This window comes from Rhagoletis pomonella, unplaced genomic scaffold (genome assembly GCF_013731165.1).
Source record: "Rhagoletis pomonella isolate Grant_MI unplaced genomic scaffold, Rhpom_1.0 Rhpom_scaffold_00009, whole genome shotgun sequence".
NCBI lineage: Eukaryota > Metazoa > Arthropoda > Insecta > Diptera > Tephritidae > Rhagoletis > Rhagoletis pomonella.
Genome location: NW_023458563.1, coordinates 33,385,854 through 33,402,345, shown reverse-complemented (window position 1 = coordinate 33,402,345; position 16,492 = coordinate 33,385,854). Strand labels below are relative to the sequence as shown.

General features: G+C 39.9%; 1 protein-coding gene across 10 annotated transcripts in view; it reads left to right on the top strand.

Annotated features, from left to right (window-relative positions):
* The first annotated feature begins 5,408 nt into the window (after nucleotides 1–5,408).
* Nucleotides 5,409–16,492, top strand: part of LOC118745736 — a 351,287-nt gene continuing 340,203 nt past the window's right edge. For 7 of the 10 annotated variants that reach the window (XM_036479370.1, XM_036479368.1, XM_036479369.1 and 4 more), the window contains exon 1: nucleotides 5,449–14,394. In XM_036479370.1, the coding sequence (XP_036335263.1) occupies nucleotides 5,728–14,394 (8,667 nt within the window). In that variant the 5' untranslated portion in view covers nucleotides 5,449–5,727. Of the gene's footprint in view, nucleotides 14,395–16,492 lie in introns of all 10 variants that reach the window. The other 3 variants (XM_036479374.1, XM_036479375.1, XM_036479373.1) reach the window with 3 other exon arrangements.

The following is a 16,492-nucleotide window of genomic DNA, read 5'->3' as shown; positions in this document are numbered from 1 at the left end:
TGATTTTTTATACCTTTCATGAGCATGAAATGGTATTATAACTTTGGTCCGATGTTTGTAAGTACCAGAACAAAAAGAGATAGACCCATGAAAATGTAACTTATATGATCAGAACGTCGAGCTGAGTTGATTTAGCCATGTCCGTCTGTCCGTCTGTCTGTCTGTTTGTATGCAATCTAGTCTCTCAGTTTTCGAGATATCCGGATCAAATTTGGTAGGTGGGTGTATTTTTATAATGTATTAATCATTTGTCGGAACCGGAAGAATCGGACCACTATAACATATAGCTCCCATACAACTGATTGTTCAGATATGAGATTTTTCGTTATAATTCATCCATTTATGTAGCTAGGACCATGAAATTTCGCGCTGTTTTCACTCATTATCAACAGAAGACTTACAGCGAAAATAACAAAGATCGGGTCACTATAACCTGCAGCCCCCATACAACTGATTGTTCAGATATGAGGTCTTTTATCATAACTCCTCCATTTATGCAGCTAGGAACATGAAATTTCGCACCATTTTCACTCATTATTAACAGAATACTTGCAGTGAAAATAACAAGGATCGGATGACTACAACATATATCTTCCATACATCTGATTGTTCAGATATGGGATTTTACTGTAAAACTCCTTTATTTGAACAGCTAAAACCGATAAATTTCGTAAGATATTTTATAAATAATAATACAAAGTCTACTGAGAAAATCGTCAAAATCTATGCTGTATAAGCTTTATCTCCTATAGCACTGATTGTTAAGATACCAGTTTTTGCCATATATCTCCTTTATGTACGAAACTAAACCCAATAAATTGTGTTACCGGTTTATATACCGATCACATAGCGGTGAAAATCACTTAGATTGGTGTCATATAAAGTATATCTTCCATACCTCTGATTGTTTAGATGCGATTTTTTATATAAGTATGTAACTCCTCTATCGATGTATGCAGATGTATTCAAAAGCAGAAAAAACAACAATGCTTAAGCGGTAGAAGTTATAGCAGTTATTTCGGATATCACTACATCTCCGATAAAACGTATATATAGCAAACATAATGACAAATTGTACACAGCCAGTATTTTTTCCTGTAGTCGTGGGAGTATTTGTGTAACAAAACTGGTCAAATGTCATATTTATCAACATTGATAAACATATATTTAGACATATTATTTCTTAAGCTATATAACCGAGCTATCAATGGGCAGTCAAGTTCCAACTTCTGCTTGACTTTTGAAGTACGTCAAATAGAACATAATCTTTTTAACAATATTTTTTGTTTTCTCTTCTTTAAATACCTGCATTGGTTTCTTTCTTTATTATGATTTTTTGGACCAATCTTAAAACAACTACTAGACACAAAAGAAGAAAGTGTGCACTGTAATTCTTAACCAAATTTTCGTGATTTGCTTTTGATGTTACATATATTCGTTTCAATAATTTCAAACGGGGATCTTGGGGGAATTTATTTTTAGTAAAAATTTAAAGAATAGTAATTTTGTTTACTTGCCGTGCAATATATTTTTGGTAGGAATATACATTGGATCCTTGGCTAAAAACTCCTGTGGTAAAACTGTCCCTTCTTTGCTATTTAAAGTCAAAGAGTAAGCTCCTTCAATAGGGATTTCCAGAAGAAATGGTCAACGTCTGGCTATAAAGAGAATCGGTGCATAAATAATTAAAAAATTATAGGTCTGACCTTTAATAAGATAAGAATTACGTAACTATCTGAGATTCAAATGCTTATAGAAAAACGGGGTGTTTTTTTTTAAATAACAATATTCTGATCCGATTCCGCTGACAGCCACGACTTTTAAAACAGAATTTTGTTCAAAATTTACATTCGTGCAAAATAATATTTAACTTATTTCCATATCCACCTATTTAGCTCGCTGTAAGCACAAGTTGTTCAAACCAGTCGCAGAAGAAAGTATTAAAAATTAGTTACAAAAACTAAAATCGAAAAACGCTCATGAAGTTACAGATTCCCCAAATTCTGAAACAGCCAAAGGAATGAGAATGAAGAATTCTTTTTAAAAGGCTTTAGAAAAACCTGACTCATCTAGTTTGGCTTGTAAGCGCTGTTGAAACAACGATCTCGCCATTATGCTAGATTCTAATTGTTGTTTAAAAATACTTAACATCCTATCAAAATTCAACATTCGCAACATCCCTAGTTCGTATGTATGGATACCGCAATTGCGATCATCGTTTATAATTTCGTAAGATATCTCAACAGCAGGGTGGTAGATATATTCGGGCAAAACTAGCGGTTCACACTTATTTACAGCGGATTTAGATGCATCATCAACTTACTTTGCCAAACTTATTGCGAAGTACGTTAATTTGATTTAGGCAGAGCTCAGCCATCCCCTCAAAAAATACGTTTTTGCACGCACGAGATGAGAAAGACACGATATCATTGTCAATGATGTTCAATTTGGTAAATTAAAGTCACTCAACACAATTATTGAATCAGAGGGTTTAATCATTAAATGAACTGATTTCAGTAAAGAGACATGTTGTGAATACACTGATAAGTCAGATCGGGGATGAATATAGCATAGAGCTAAATAAGTAAACTCTTCCAACCTGTACATGAATGCATTTGAATTCTGCAGATTCAATGTGCGGAAGACTTACTTCTTCAGATGGTATTGAAGAGCAGAGAGTACGCCGCCGCCGATTATGTCCTCACAATCTTTTCTGTAGATATGATAATTATTTGACAGAATCTCTGAATTGTAAATGTGAGGTTTGAGCCAAGTTTCAATGAAAGAAATTATATTATAATTGCATTCAAATCCATTAAGATATAAGTTCGTTAATTTAGTATTTAAGCCTCTTACGTTTTGATAATAAATACTTAAAGCAGATTTAGTAATCAGTCTTTTCATTCAGTATTCTGACGCGGGATGTTTGCTAAATTATTATTTTTGTTGGGCCTATACTCGAATTCACGAACGAATGCTCCGGAGGGCCAAAAAGAACTACTAAGCAGCATGTCAAAAGTTTATAAATTAACGTCAATTTTAATGAAGACATATTTCTTTCATATTTAAAGTTAAATTTTCTGATACTTAAGTTGATATTTTTAACTTTGGGCGAGATGTAAAACTTTATATTGTCTTCGGATATATCCCTCGAAAATCTGGAGACAATATAGACTTCTTTGATGGAACCACAGTATATACAGTAATAAACCTTTTCACAATTTTTCACCAATCGGTCCCCGAGGAGTACTTTTGGGTTGTGTGCAGCGTTTTCGTTTTACGCGGACAGCAACACTTACTGTGGGGAATTTCGCCTCATGATTAGAAAAAGGTGTTTTCGAGGATAAAATATATATAATTGTGTTATTTATAAGCAAAGTGTAGGTTAAGTATAGTATCAATGCTTAATTAAGATTAATATCAATAGTCAAGTACATAATGAACGCTTGTGTTTCTATAAACTGGGAAGTCACATCGTATTTTTTATTAAAAAATGTGACTTTTGTGAATTTATCAAGGAAAACTCCAAGTTTCCGAATATATTTAAGTCTTTATTCCAAAAAAAACAAGGTTTGTTTAGTTATAGAGACTCCATTGCCTGCCAGCACATCCGCCCTGAAAGCTCATTAAGTACACCCAAGTTTGAGCGGAACTCCTCAAACATACTTAACATCAAAGTATAGAAAGCCACAAATATGAATCATACACACATACAATAGCAATTGCTATGAATTGCTACCGTATAAATTCAGGGCACGCATTTGCTTGGAGACTGCGTTGGGTATGGTGGTCACATTCAATGGTTCATTACCCGGAGCTGCTCCAATATGATGAGTAGATTTTAGTGAGCCTCACATGCCACTGCCTCTGGCTACAAGCTGGATATCTGAATATTGGAAAACAAATAGCAATTATCTCTTTAAAATGATAAGAAAAGTATTTGTTTACAAAATTACCTCTGCCGTTCTGCCATGGTATGGTTGTTGCTCCCTTTTATACCACAGTAATTTTGTATGCAACTCTGAGTCAACAAAATTCATGCTCCTTCTCATTATCAACCGTGATAAGATTTTACCCCCGAGGAGTACTCAAAAAGGTTTATTACTGTATATACTGTGGATGGAACCACAACCAGTCTCCTCGTATTTGACTCGATTACCGGCGGAAGGGGTTGAATAACTGAGTTAAGGCTCAGTTATGCATACTTGGCATTGCATAAGAGTTGTCACATAAGGAAGCTGTTAAAGCGTGTAAGTGGTTACCTAACGCATAGCATTATTGAAGAAGTCCGTTGATTTTTGATTTCTACGTAAAATGATATGCTATGCAGTGCAGTGCAAAGAATGCACTACTAAGCCTTTACTCATTGAGGGTAGAGTAAGCTTTGGAGGATTAGATGACGATAGCACAACTTCAACGGGGGAAGATACGTCAGGCTCGTTATTATTAGAAGCAGAATCAGACTTTGTTACATTAAGTCATTCGGAAGATTGTTCTGATGTGGAAGGACTATCCTTTCATTAGGCGGACTATGAAGGCGCTTACGTTTTGACACACGAATATCCTTAACACATTTTCATAATGCTTAAATTTTTCGGTTAGCGCCGACAACTCTCTCCCTACCTCTGGTTTGCCTAGACAACTTAAAGAAATCAACTTGGGTTGACCTGCGCTTTAAGCAGCGAACACCTTTGCCATAAATGGCAAATACCATCACAGAACTAGCACGATAAGAAGCGTTCAGATTCGCTTTTAACTTGGCAATTATCAAGGTTGCACTTCGTAGTGAACAATTAATAATACTTATAGTAATAAAAAGGCAAACAAAATACATACTTAAACAGTTTAGGAGGTTAGTTAAAATCAGCTGATGTACTTAGCTTTAAATGAAAGTAGCGAACAGTTTGAAAATCACTGTATTACGACACCCAGTAAACACAACGCAAACAGTTGTGACAAGAATTACTAAAACAAGTAAACAAAAAGAGCAAAAGAAACAAGGAAAAACAAAAACAAACATGCAGTTCCACAAGATTTACTATTTCACAACAACAGTGATAGCAACTGATGAGTCGGCAAGATTACTTGTATATAATTGGAATTTATTTAAATTGCTTCAAAACAATGTAAAACACAATAATAATAACTTTTACTTAGCTTTATTGGATTGAGTGATTGCACTCCAAATAATAATACACTTTATTATATTTTACACGAGGAAGCTCGCACACAAAGTCATAGATCCAGTAATTTTAGTTCAAGAGCACTTTTTCGGCCCATTGAAACAACAATTTTATTAACTTATGTACGGTACGTATTCAAGTGAATCAGAAAAGATTTTTTTGTTCTTTAACAAAAGTCTACAAAAAATTAAAATTTTGCATCGTGCCTTTTTTAAGATTTTTTTTAATTGGTTACTCTTGAAAATGATATTAAAACGAAGCCCATCCGATGCTTGCATGTCGGTTCTTGAAGGAAATAAACTTGCCGATTTAAGTGAAGTGGGGTATACATCTGTACGATATATACAGCTTGTTTTGGCGACATGGCAGCTCAAGTTTTAGTGGTCTAAAATTACCGTGAACAGTTACGAAATATTATTGTATTTGAAGGGTATTGACTTAAACATAGATAAAAAGTTCAGTATTGACAATCCAACTAATCTCTGTGAATTTAACTTAGATAAGTATCGAAAAATAATAAAAATAAATCAAAAAAGTTACCGCCATGCCGTTAACGACTGCCTCTCCAAAACCGCTACATAAATATATGCTTGGTGCTACGAACATCGATGGCAATGACAGTCCGTACCACAGTCAGTTGAAGCCACAGAGACAAGAACAGGATCAACAGTTGCAGCAAGAGCACCAAAAGGATACAGAGATGCATCAGTATGGCACTGTAGCAAGAAGTTCCCCCAAACATCAGCAAAAACAACAAAAATACCTAACGAGCAAGCCTTATCAAGAGCAACAGCAGCAGCAACAGGCGCACCAAGAGACAGATCGAATGTCGACAGAAATTACTGTTACGACATCATCTAATGGCCAGGATTCAAGGAATATGTCAGACCTACTACAGCTGCAACTGCTATCAGAGCAATCAGTTAAATATGGAAATATGGTCTCTCAAGAGACATTGAAACACTCAAACCAACAGTTTGCAGAACTCACCGCTAAAATGCCACCAAGTCAACATAAACAACAACAGCAGTTGCAACAAAAGCAGCGGCAGGAGCAAAGTTGCCATCCCATGCAGAAGGTATTTTCAGTAAATAAAACACAGCAACAACAACGAAACAGTATCAATGCAATCAATAGCAATAATGGCTATAGTTACAATCATAAAAAGAAATTACCAAGTCATTTCAACAACATTAACGACAGCAATTACAACAACGGTAGCTGTGATGCCAACACCTTGCACGAAAATAAACTTCACAACGTGAGAAATCTTGATGAGCCCGATGGCATAGGCAACGGAAGTGACGTAAGCGCTTGCAGTATTGATGCCAATCTTTTGGCTGAAATGAACGGCAGCACCACTGCTGCTGGCCCCCATGTAGGTAGCTTGGTTTCCATCACCAGCGAACAGCAACTCTGTCAGCTATACAATTCACAACAGCACTCCGACTACATAATATCCGATTACATGGAGAAAATAGCCACGCGCATTAGTCTCTTGGAGACTGAATTGAAATTTGCTTGGCGTTCTCTCGATTTGCTCTCCGGCGAGTATGGTAAAATTTGGGCGCGATTGGAGAAACTCGAGAAGATATCGGTTGAGCAGCAATCGGTTGTTAGTAATTTAATGGGCTTGATCGCACTGAAGCAAGAACATCAGCGTAAACAGCAGCTACAACTCAATCAAAGCCAGCAGCTGATTGCCGAGTGTGAGTCACATTTAGGCTTTATGGACAGCGATGTGGTTGCCGAACAGCGTCGCTCACCTTTTGACTACCTCTTGCGCGATGAACAGTTGTTGATGTCAAATTTAGTTGAAGCCGAGCAGCAGGCCATTCTACTGAACAACTCTGCTGCTGCTCTGCTGCAAGATATAGACATGGAAGGCACTTCGAAGCAATACAGTAATCTATTGCAGGAACTAAAAAATGACACCTTAGATGCTTTGGAAGCTGTACGCATGGATAGTGAGTTGGACGCACTGGACAAGTTGCTGCAACAGCAAACGAGCCTAATATACAGCGGCCATTTCGGAGAAACAAAACCCGCGTATATGATGTACCCACTTGGCGAACAGGAAAATTTGCAACACTCTGGCCGCTTTGAAGTGGGCGACGACGCAAACACAGCACTGTCGCAGCTTGCGCACCATGACGGACTTAGTGGATCGCTTTCAACTCTGGGCCATGTCGAGCAGAGGAAGCACCAAGAAGAAGCTGCTGCAATTACCGCAGCAACAATGTCACGACACAAACTGTATTCGGACTCAGATATACTTATTTACGAGCAGCAGAAAATGCAAGAAAACGACGCTAAAGGCCAACTGCTGCCGCAGTTCTTGAATAGCCGTCAGTTACTGGATAAGCTTTCATCCGGCGGTGGAGGCGATGAGAAAATCGATCGTCTGCAGCAGTACAAGGTGAGCGGTAGCATGCAGAGCTTACCTTTTGCGTATGGAGAGGTTTTCGGCTCGACAATCGCGACAGATAGCTCACTGAAAAAGGCACACTCACTGGCACACATAAGACCGCAACTATTTAGCGATTTACCCGCCGAAGGGAGTGTTGGAGGCATATCAACTGGAAATGTGACCGATATTGATTTGCCTTTGATTGATTTTGTTGAGCAGGTGAAGTTTTTTCGGAAAGCGGCCTCTAAACATGGCGAGGGCGGGCAAATTGATGTGGCCATAGAGGATACGGGAGGGACATGCGAGGAGGCGGCTGGAAACATTGGCCACAACAATGAAATGAACGAAGAATTTTACAAAAAACTTAACGAGGCGTATCGTGATAATAATCTGACAACTGAAATCTCAAATGTGGAGCGGCTACTGCAGCAATCCGAGGCTACACACGAACACATACTAGGCGGCTTGGGTACGTGCACGAACTCCGCGCTGGGTATGATACGCGAAGATAATGAAGAGTCGCCAGAGGTGCTTGTGCGTCCACGCGATGAACTATCGGAAAATATGTCTTCCGTGGCTGCAGCAACGACAACTACAAACTTAGTGTCAACAACAACGTCAACAGTTGCGAAAAAGATGAAGGATAGCAAGAAGCAAAAGAAAAAAAAACATCATAAAGATGAAATGGAAATGTTGAACAACTTGAAGAGTGCATTGGCAGAGGCCGCAAAATCAGCAGGGGATAATGGGAAAACGCAAACATGCGCTTGCACATCTGTCGATCTCTTCAGCAGTATCAATATAACAACTGGTCCTTATATAGGCGATCGACGCTCAACCGCTTCGTCGTCGGAGGAAGAGAACAGCGGTATTGGCACACAATTTCACGGTCAAGACCACTTCTTTTCGCAATTAAATGAGGATAAAACTGTGCTTCTCGATAGTACAGGCGAGATACTGCTCATGGAGATAAACAAAATTCAAGACTTGCAAGTACTGAACGGTGCACAAATACTTAAATTGCGGCAGTTAGTGAAAAAGGAGGCCGCTTTTTTCGAAAAGATCCATAAATTCAATAAAAACCTTCTGCTCCTGCTTCTAAATCCCGTTACAATGGCTGAGGAAATGCGGGCACTAGGCAACGACAAGCAGCGCAAATTCGAGACAGTGATGAATAAATTGGCAAGGAATATTGATACGCTGAAAAAGTTGGTTGGGAATTCGTTCGATGACTACAAGCGAAAGTACCTGGCTGACGCTGAGTTAACCTTGATGAAAGCAGCAGGGGAAGTCTCTGGCGACAACAAAGAGACTGCGTTTACCACGACGTCAACAGCTAAATCGTCGAAAAAAAATGGAAAATCTAAAAAAGGAGCCTTTAAGCATCACAAAGCATCACTGGAATGCGTGCCGGACTTTACGCACACAAACGATAAAAAAGATAAACTTGTGGAAAATAAATCCTCGCTTGAACAGCACATTAATATTAAAAACAGTGCCAGTAATAAAGCACATTTCGACTATAGTGCGCACTTATTACGCAATAATTCCAATTTAGATGAGCAGCTGAAAATACTAGAAACACAGGAGCATAAAATGCGCCTTAAAAAGTTGCATGACCCCGCCGCTAGCACGAGTGGCAGCAGTGCTGACATCGTTAGCTGCACCGGCATTGAGCTACGACAGTCATATTCCAACTTCTTGTGTACGGACAACTATTTGGCCGACATGGACATAGAGTTGGAGCGCATGCTTTTACAAACATCCACAGGCACGACTAGAAACAGGACAAGTGAAAGCTGTATATCGCAGCCGTTCGGTCGGGCGACCTCTGCGACAAATCTTTACAACAACGATGAGTACATTAAATCGCTGAAGCGCAGCTTAGAGCGACATAACAGCATGCTCTTCTTGCTACATTTGCAAAATCCCGATCAACACCACAAAACAAATGCATATCAAGACATTTTGGCTGTGGACATTGACGGTATTCTCTTAGCCGGTGTGGGCGGTTCCCAAAGTCCCCCACCACCAGCACCGAATGATGCCCATCCTGAAGTGTCGAATGAATTTAGTGAAAATGATAACGCCGTTGTTGACGATTCAATACCATCAATGCGATCCTTGAATCCTTTTCACCAGCAAGCGCATGCAGCAGCGTATAGTGGCGCTCATCAGCAGCTTCAACATGCCGGCGGCTCGCCAAAACCGACAAAATCTGATTCTGGGCTTTCGTCTATGAGCGGCTTATCTAGCTGGGAAAAATCACCCAATTCTCCTGTGTGCGCTGCAGGAAGCAGTAGTGTTGCTAGTAGTGGTGATATATGTAATCCCTTCCTTAGCAAGTATCAAGGCATTAATATAGGCATGCAGCTCCTAATGGCTGAAGCGGTGCCCTCGAACAACTGCCACTTATTAAACTTGGATAGTAATGGCTTAATGGGAGATCCCAGTGGCAGACTTGATGTGGGTCATGATGTCAATGATATGCTTTTAAATATTGGTAGTGCTGACTCTGAATTGGTGACTACAACACGAGCCGTCACCATAACCACAGCTTGTTCCGTCATACCAACAATAATCAGCTCAACTATTGCTACGTTTTCAAACACGCACGATAAAACAATGCAGCTACCAACACAGGTGCAACATCAAATTCCCCACCAAAAGCCACAATCTCAATCGCACAAACAACAACATAAAGCTCTACAACCAACAGAAAAAGACTACATGTTTAGCGAAGAGAATCTGAACTACATACGGGAACTATCAAAGAACATGCCCATTTGTTCGGTATACGAGCACAAGTCAATTTTCAATATATTGAAAAATGATGCCTTGGATGAGAATATTCGAACTGTGGATGAAATGCTTGCCTGGGATCAGCAACAGCAGCAGCAACAACCACAAAATCAGCAGAACCTTGCTACAACTGCTAGCGGATTCGTCGAACAAAACCACCGCATTCCGGATCTCTTGCGCACACCCGTTCATGCAGAGTCTTCTAAAGGTGAGAGGGATGTTTTTATCGATTCCCACGAAGATACTTCCAGTGATAAAGGTGAATTGCGTGAGACTCAAACACGTAGGCGATATCTCACAGATCGTCTAGTATACTATCCAACTTCTAATGGCATTGCCGATTATAACAGCAGCAAAAACTTGGATTATATGGGCAAGAACAACTTTGACTATCGGCGATTTCAAAATCAACAGCAGCAGCGTCACCAATCTTACAGATGTGTAACTGGCGTTGGTTATGCTGATGCGTCGTCATCGCCAAGTGAACCGCCACGAAAGACACCACAACAACAGCAGCAGCATTTGTTACAGACACAACGACGAACAACACCAGCCACCTACGAATTGTGCAATCAGCAGACGCAGGAAAGAAATAGTTTGCTCGACAGTCGGGCTTATGTACTACAACAACTGCCTTCCAATTCACATCATCTTATCGCCTCAGATTCATCTGTTCTGCTAGATTCAAATACCTCTCATTTTGGTGGCGTTGTAGCGCGTGATGGTGCGACTTCCCAAAACATGACTTTGTCCTCGGCGTCTTCTGGCGCAGTTGGGTTGGCTGGCGGTATGCCTACTTTGAGTGGCAGTGTGAACAACGCTGTTGCTGGTGGGCAGCCGATACTCCATAAGCACCCTAAGGTTTGGAATAAGCTCACTCATTTCTTACCGGAAAATTTCAAATTGAAACGGTCATCAAGATACGGCCGTTCGCAGTCATTACCCACTGGATATGAGAATGACGCGTGCGGCAGTAAAATTCAATCTCGTGGCCAGGCTGGCTCTTACCCCTCTGTTGCTGGTTACATCACACCCAGTGTTTCCGATTCCCACACCGAGCCTAATGGCAGGGATGTGTCAGAGTCCATGATGTATAACATGACGGGCCCGGCACCGACGTCGTCAGCCAAAAGGCAGCAGCGTGGAATAAAGCATTTGGGGGGCAGCTTCGACTTTTCAAAGCGTCTTCACAAATTGCCTTTGCAGCTGGTGCAGCGTGCTACGCATCCGGGCACTCGCACGGTTGCCAGCACATCTACATCATCCGCAACTGCTGCCACCGGTTTAGCCAGCGGTACCAGCATTAAGAAGATAATAGCCGGCAAGGGTCACAAGACTCGCTCTAAGTTTTCGGTGACCGTGAATAATTTCATGCATAAAGCCAAAACATACCGGCGGCACAGCTTTGTGCCAGGGAGTAGTGGTGGTGGTGGTACAATGGCGACGGCGATAGTGGGTAGTGTCTCGGATACCGAAGCAGATTTGCCCAGTTTCACATCTTCCGACAACGAAGACTCAATAGTGAGTGATACTGGAGAATTAAATGCGGTTGTGTCCGATGGCAAGCCTTTTGATGATTATGATGTTAACGCATTCGAGGCTCAAAAGTTGCAGCTTCAGAAACACGATACACAGCACATGAAGATACTGCACCAGAAACAGCAACAACAACCAAACCAACAAACGGATACCAAACTAACTAAACAAGAAGAGGAGTCCAGAGAACAGGACGAAGAAGATGACTATGAAGAAGACGTGCCTTCTTATGGAGAAGTTGACGAATTCTGTGACACGAATGATCAACACTATGGGACAAATGACTATCAAGGAAATGAAATTGAAGAAGATATCGATGCAATAGCAATGAGTATGTTCCCTCAAATATGCAAATTAAGTCACACAGAAGTGCCAAAAACTGGCGTAGAAAAAGAAGGCAGTGTCTCACAGTCACCACCAAAAGTAGCGGACGAAAAAACGGAACAAATAATTACCAATAATAAAGGGAGCCTGTTTCCGGTTATGAGCGACATTAGACGCCAGCATCAATACCAACACCAACCAACAAACGATGCTCTTTTCACACCTGCTACACCTGAAGAATCAATACCCGGCTCCTGCCCTTTAGCAAAAACTCAGCTGCATAAAAGTGCCTCCGTTTTCGTAGATGACGAGGAATTCGATTACAGCGATAGAGGTGACATCATGCAGCCAGAAATACAAGCAGGTTGCTCATCGTCGACAGTCGGCAATGAAGCACCCCAGTTGCTAATAACAAAATTGAACAATAATTCCGATCTGGCTAGTATGAGCACAATCCCTGGCATGGAGTACACGCTAAATGGGCAAGGTCAACGAAATATTCTAACACAACAATCGCTCGACGTACCAGCAGGGGGATTACACGAAGATGACGATAACCGTAGCCAACATTCATACCGCACCTTATCGTCGTCACGTCGGCAAAGCACCGAAGACAGCATTGATACAGACGATGAATACTTTTGCTATGAATTGCGGCAGTTGGAAGTGTTGGAACAACAACGCAAAGCTGAGGTACAAGCCGAAGCTTCCGCTGCAGCTGCTACAGTCGACAATTCTCAATTGTTCTCACAAATCGATCAGCTAGCGCTAAATAGCACAGCTGGATATTACAATTGCGACGGCAGAAAGTATGAAGATGGTGAAAGCGAGTTGTTGTCTGACAAATATGAGCCAGATGAAAGTGTAAAACAACTTATGTTTGAAGTTTTGAGAGAATTGAAATATGTTGCCAAGCAACTACCAGCTACTGATGATTCCAAGTCCGAGGAAGCCACCAAAGCTCCACCAAAACGGCAGCATTTCCAGCGGCGAAGCTCAACAAAATCAAGCGTAAATACGTTCGAACGAGTAACAAAAGTGACGGATATGCATAGTGCGTGGCAAGATGCTAATGGCGATGATCTGCAACGCAAATATTCGGATATTGATGCGGATAAATACGCGGGTGTCAATGCTGCCAGCAGTGTTGCTTTGGATGAATTTAACCCATTGCACGCCATGGAGAGCATCGAAGAAGCTGCCCGGCATGATTTCGAGAAATGTCAGCGGCGGCAACAGCGTCAGCTTCAACTGCAGACACAGAATGTGGCAAGTGTTGAGCGTGCGGTGCCTCAGAAACGTTTTAGAAAACGACGGGACAGGCGTCGTACGAACGACAGTTGTTTAGATAATGAAGCGAGCCACGAGTTGCATCATTCAGCAAGCTCCTCATATTCATCCGAAGAGGAAGCTGCGAGCGCTATGAAACGCTATAAAGAGAAGGTAAAACCGGCTCAAATACGTGGAAGTAGCAGTAGTGACAAGCACAAGCGTGCATCTATGACACGAGCAATTCCACATGAACCCGAATTCTATGGCGAAATTGTGCCAAATGAATTGCAAATAACCGAAGCTATGCAGTCGTCAACTGATGATAAAGTAGTTGCGATTGATGAAAATATCGATGATGAAGAGTTTAAAAATCTGAGTATGTCATCCGGTTCCACACTTGGTCCAGATACGCCAGCTGAACTAAGTGAGGAATTGGAGGGCGACCAGCTAACATACAAGACTGCACCTAACTACCAAGCATTCAAAGATAATCATAGACGAACGGAAATAGTCAATGGAGAAGTTCAAGAAATTATGAATGCTTCACAAAGTAGTGATGCTCATTCCGCTCATAAACATGCTAATCATATTTCGGTTGAAGCTACAGACAGTACGCAGTCGCCTCTACTCCAGGCGGGAAAAGAAATAGAAACAGAAACTCAAATAGAGCCATCGAAACCACCATCACGACTCATAAGTCATGATTCTAGTATTGAGAGTAGTGGCACTCAGGTAACTAACGGCAACGCATCTGTACTCGGAAGTAGCAAATGGAAGCTTTTGAAAACACTCAAAGAACGTAAAATCGAAGAAAAAATTAATCAGGACAAAATTAAAGATGATGAACTTACCAAAGATCGAGAAAAGGTAAGAATCATGTTCATACGCATAAATTCTAACATATACATACGTACGCATAAAACCCTGCAGAAAATCTTACTAGCATAGAACTAGACCTCTTGCTGACAGTACGAGTTCTATCTCAATACCCAAGCAATGCTTTCAACTGTCACGGCGATGTCATTGGCGGTGGCAATTGTCGCCCAGTGCATTACTTTGCAACTAGTTTTTTATCGGTTCCGATTTGGATAGTTTTATTTTATAAGAAAACGGTTTTTAAGATTAAATTTTTGATATTTTTTCCGTTTTTTCCTTTCTTTTCAGATTCCATGTTTGTTACATATTAAAAAAAAAATCAATTCATGCAGAAAAAAATTATCAACTGATAAAAAAATAACCCACTTGTAGTTAGATTTCTTGCATGATTCAATAATACAAGGTTAGATAATTATTGACAGCTGCGGTTTGACACTCCCTTACAAAAGGTTGCATTTACGAAGGACAGAGGACAGGGCAAGAATGCAATCCCTTGTTGCGAAAATGGTAGTAGAAAAGTACTCAAAGTAGGCAATTAGTAGTGAAATTCCTTTCGTAAATTCTAATGTATTTGCAGGAAGTCTGGCATTTTAAACGAAATGTTGAACGTAATATTGATATATATACGTGAATTACGTAATTTATATGCTATTTAGCCGTATAAAAACTGCAAAATGACTCAAAATTAAAATAAGGCTACTATCAGATTGATGTAAACATCCAATGCTTATGTTTTCATCAGTTAAATATGCTTCATATGCATATACAAATAAACATATTGCACAAAAGCTTATACTTTTATTTCACACCAAAGCTACACTGTTTCCATGTAAATTTGCAGAGAAGCAACATGGTGCCACTGCTAAGGGAGCGGTGCGAGAGAGACAACTGTCAGTTTATCGAACCTTGTATTATTGAATCATGGCTTTTTTACGGGATTGCCATAAAATATATAACTTGTAGTTAGCTACAAAAAGCTAACTTGAAACTAGTTGACAAGTAGTGTAGGAGATTGTTTTCTTTAAACATGTTTCTATTTAAATATCCTGCACTTCGCAACTACTTTTTCGAATTGAGGACAAATAAAAGGAAGATCGAAATTTCATATTATCATTTTTAAGTTATGTCTGACGGAGTTCGAATATGGGACCACCTACAGCAGAATATGTAAAGAAATATGACATGTAATAAAATAAATAAAATAAATAAAAAAAATATATAAAAAAATAAAAATAAATAAAAATATTTTGTTTTTCCTATTGTTATTTTATGTCCAAAAGTAGTTAGTTACAAGTTAGTTACATTAAATGCAGGGGTAACCACCCTTGACTTCTTCTAATGCAGAGATAACTACCCTTGACTATTTCGCGGCCATCGCCATAAAAATATAGTTAGCTTTCGTCAGAGAAAATAAACAGATAATAGTGACTCTTAGCTTCTTCCTAATCAATTTAAAGCTAGCTTATAGCTAGACACATTTCCTGCAGGGTCACAACTGCCTCCACTGCGATTTGAACTCGCGACCAACGATGCTTGAGTCGGAGGTCTTCGCGCTGAGCTACTTTCATATTGTACGAGAAGTGAGAATTTGTACACTTGCACCTAAATGTACTAAAATAAGTATATAGTTCGGAACTAGCGCTTTACCAGACTGTCTTTAAATTTTACTGCATGGAATGTATTACGAAAACTGTTTTATGTACATGGCATACTCGAAATTTAAATTACACCCTCAAATCTGAGCTTTGATCCATAATGTCATAACTAAACGTAATTTTACTAAATTGTTACTGTAAGCACACTGTGATGGATTAATACTGAAAACAATTTCAAATTGAAGTCAAAGTAAAAAATGGGTGAACAGCTAAAGTATTATGAATTAAGACGGTTATACTTAATACTGTCGTTTTCCTCTGACATATGAAAACAGTATTTACGCGAAAATGAAACACCGGTATACTGCCATATGTATGTATTACGGATGCCAAAATTTAAGGAAAATTGTGATCCCGGGATTTCGGGATATTTTTTAGGTAGTCCCGGGATCCTGGTATTTATCCTGGGATTCAAATTGAGTCCTAGATTTTAT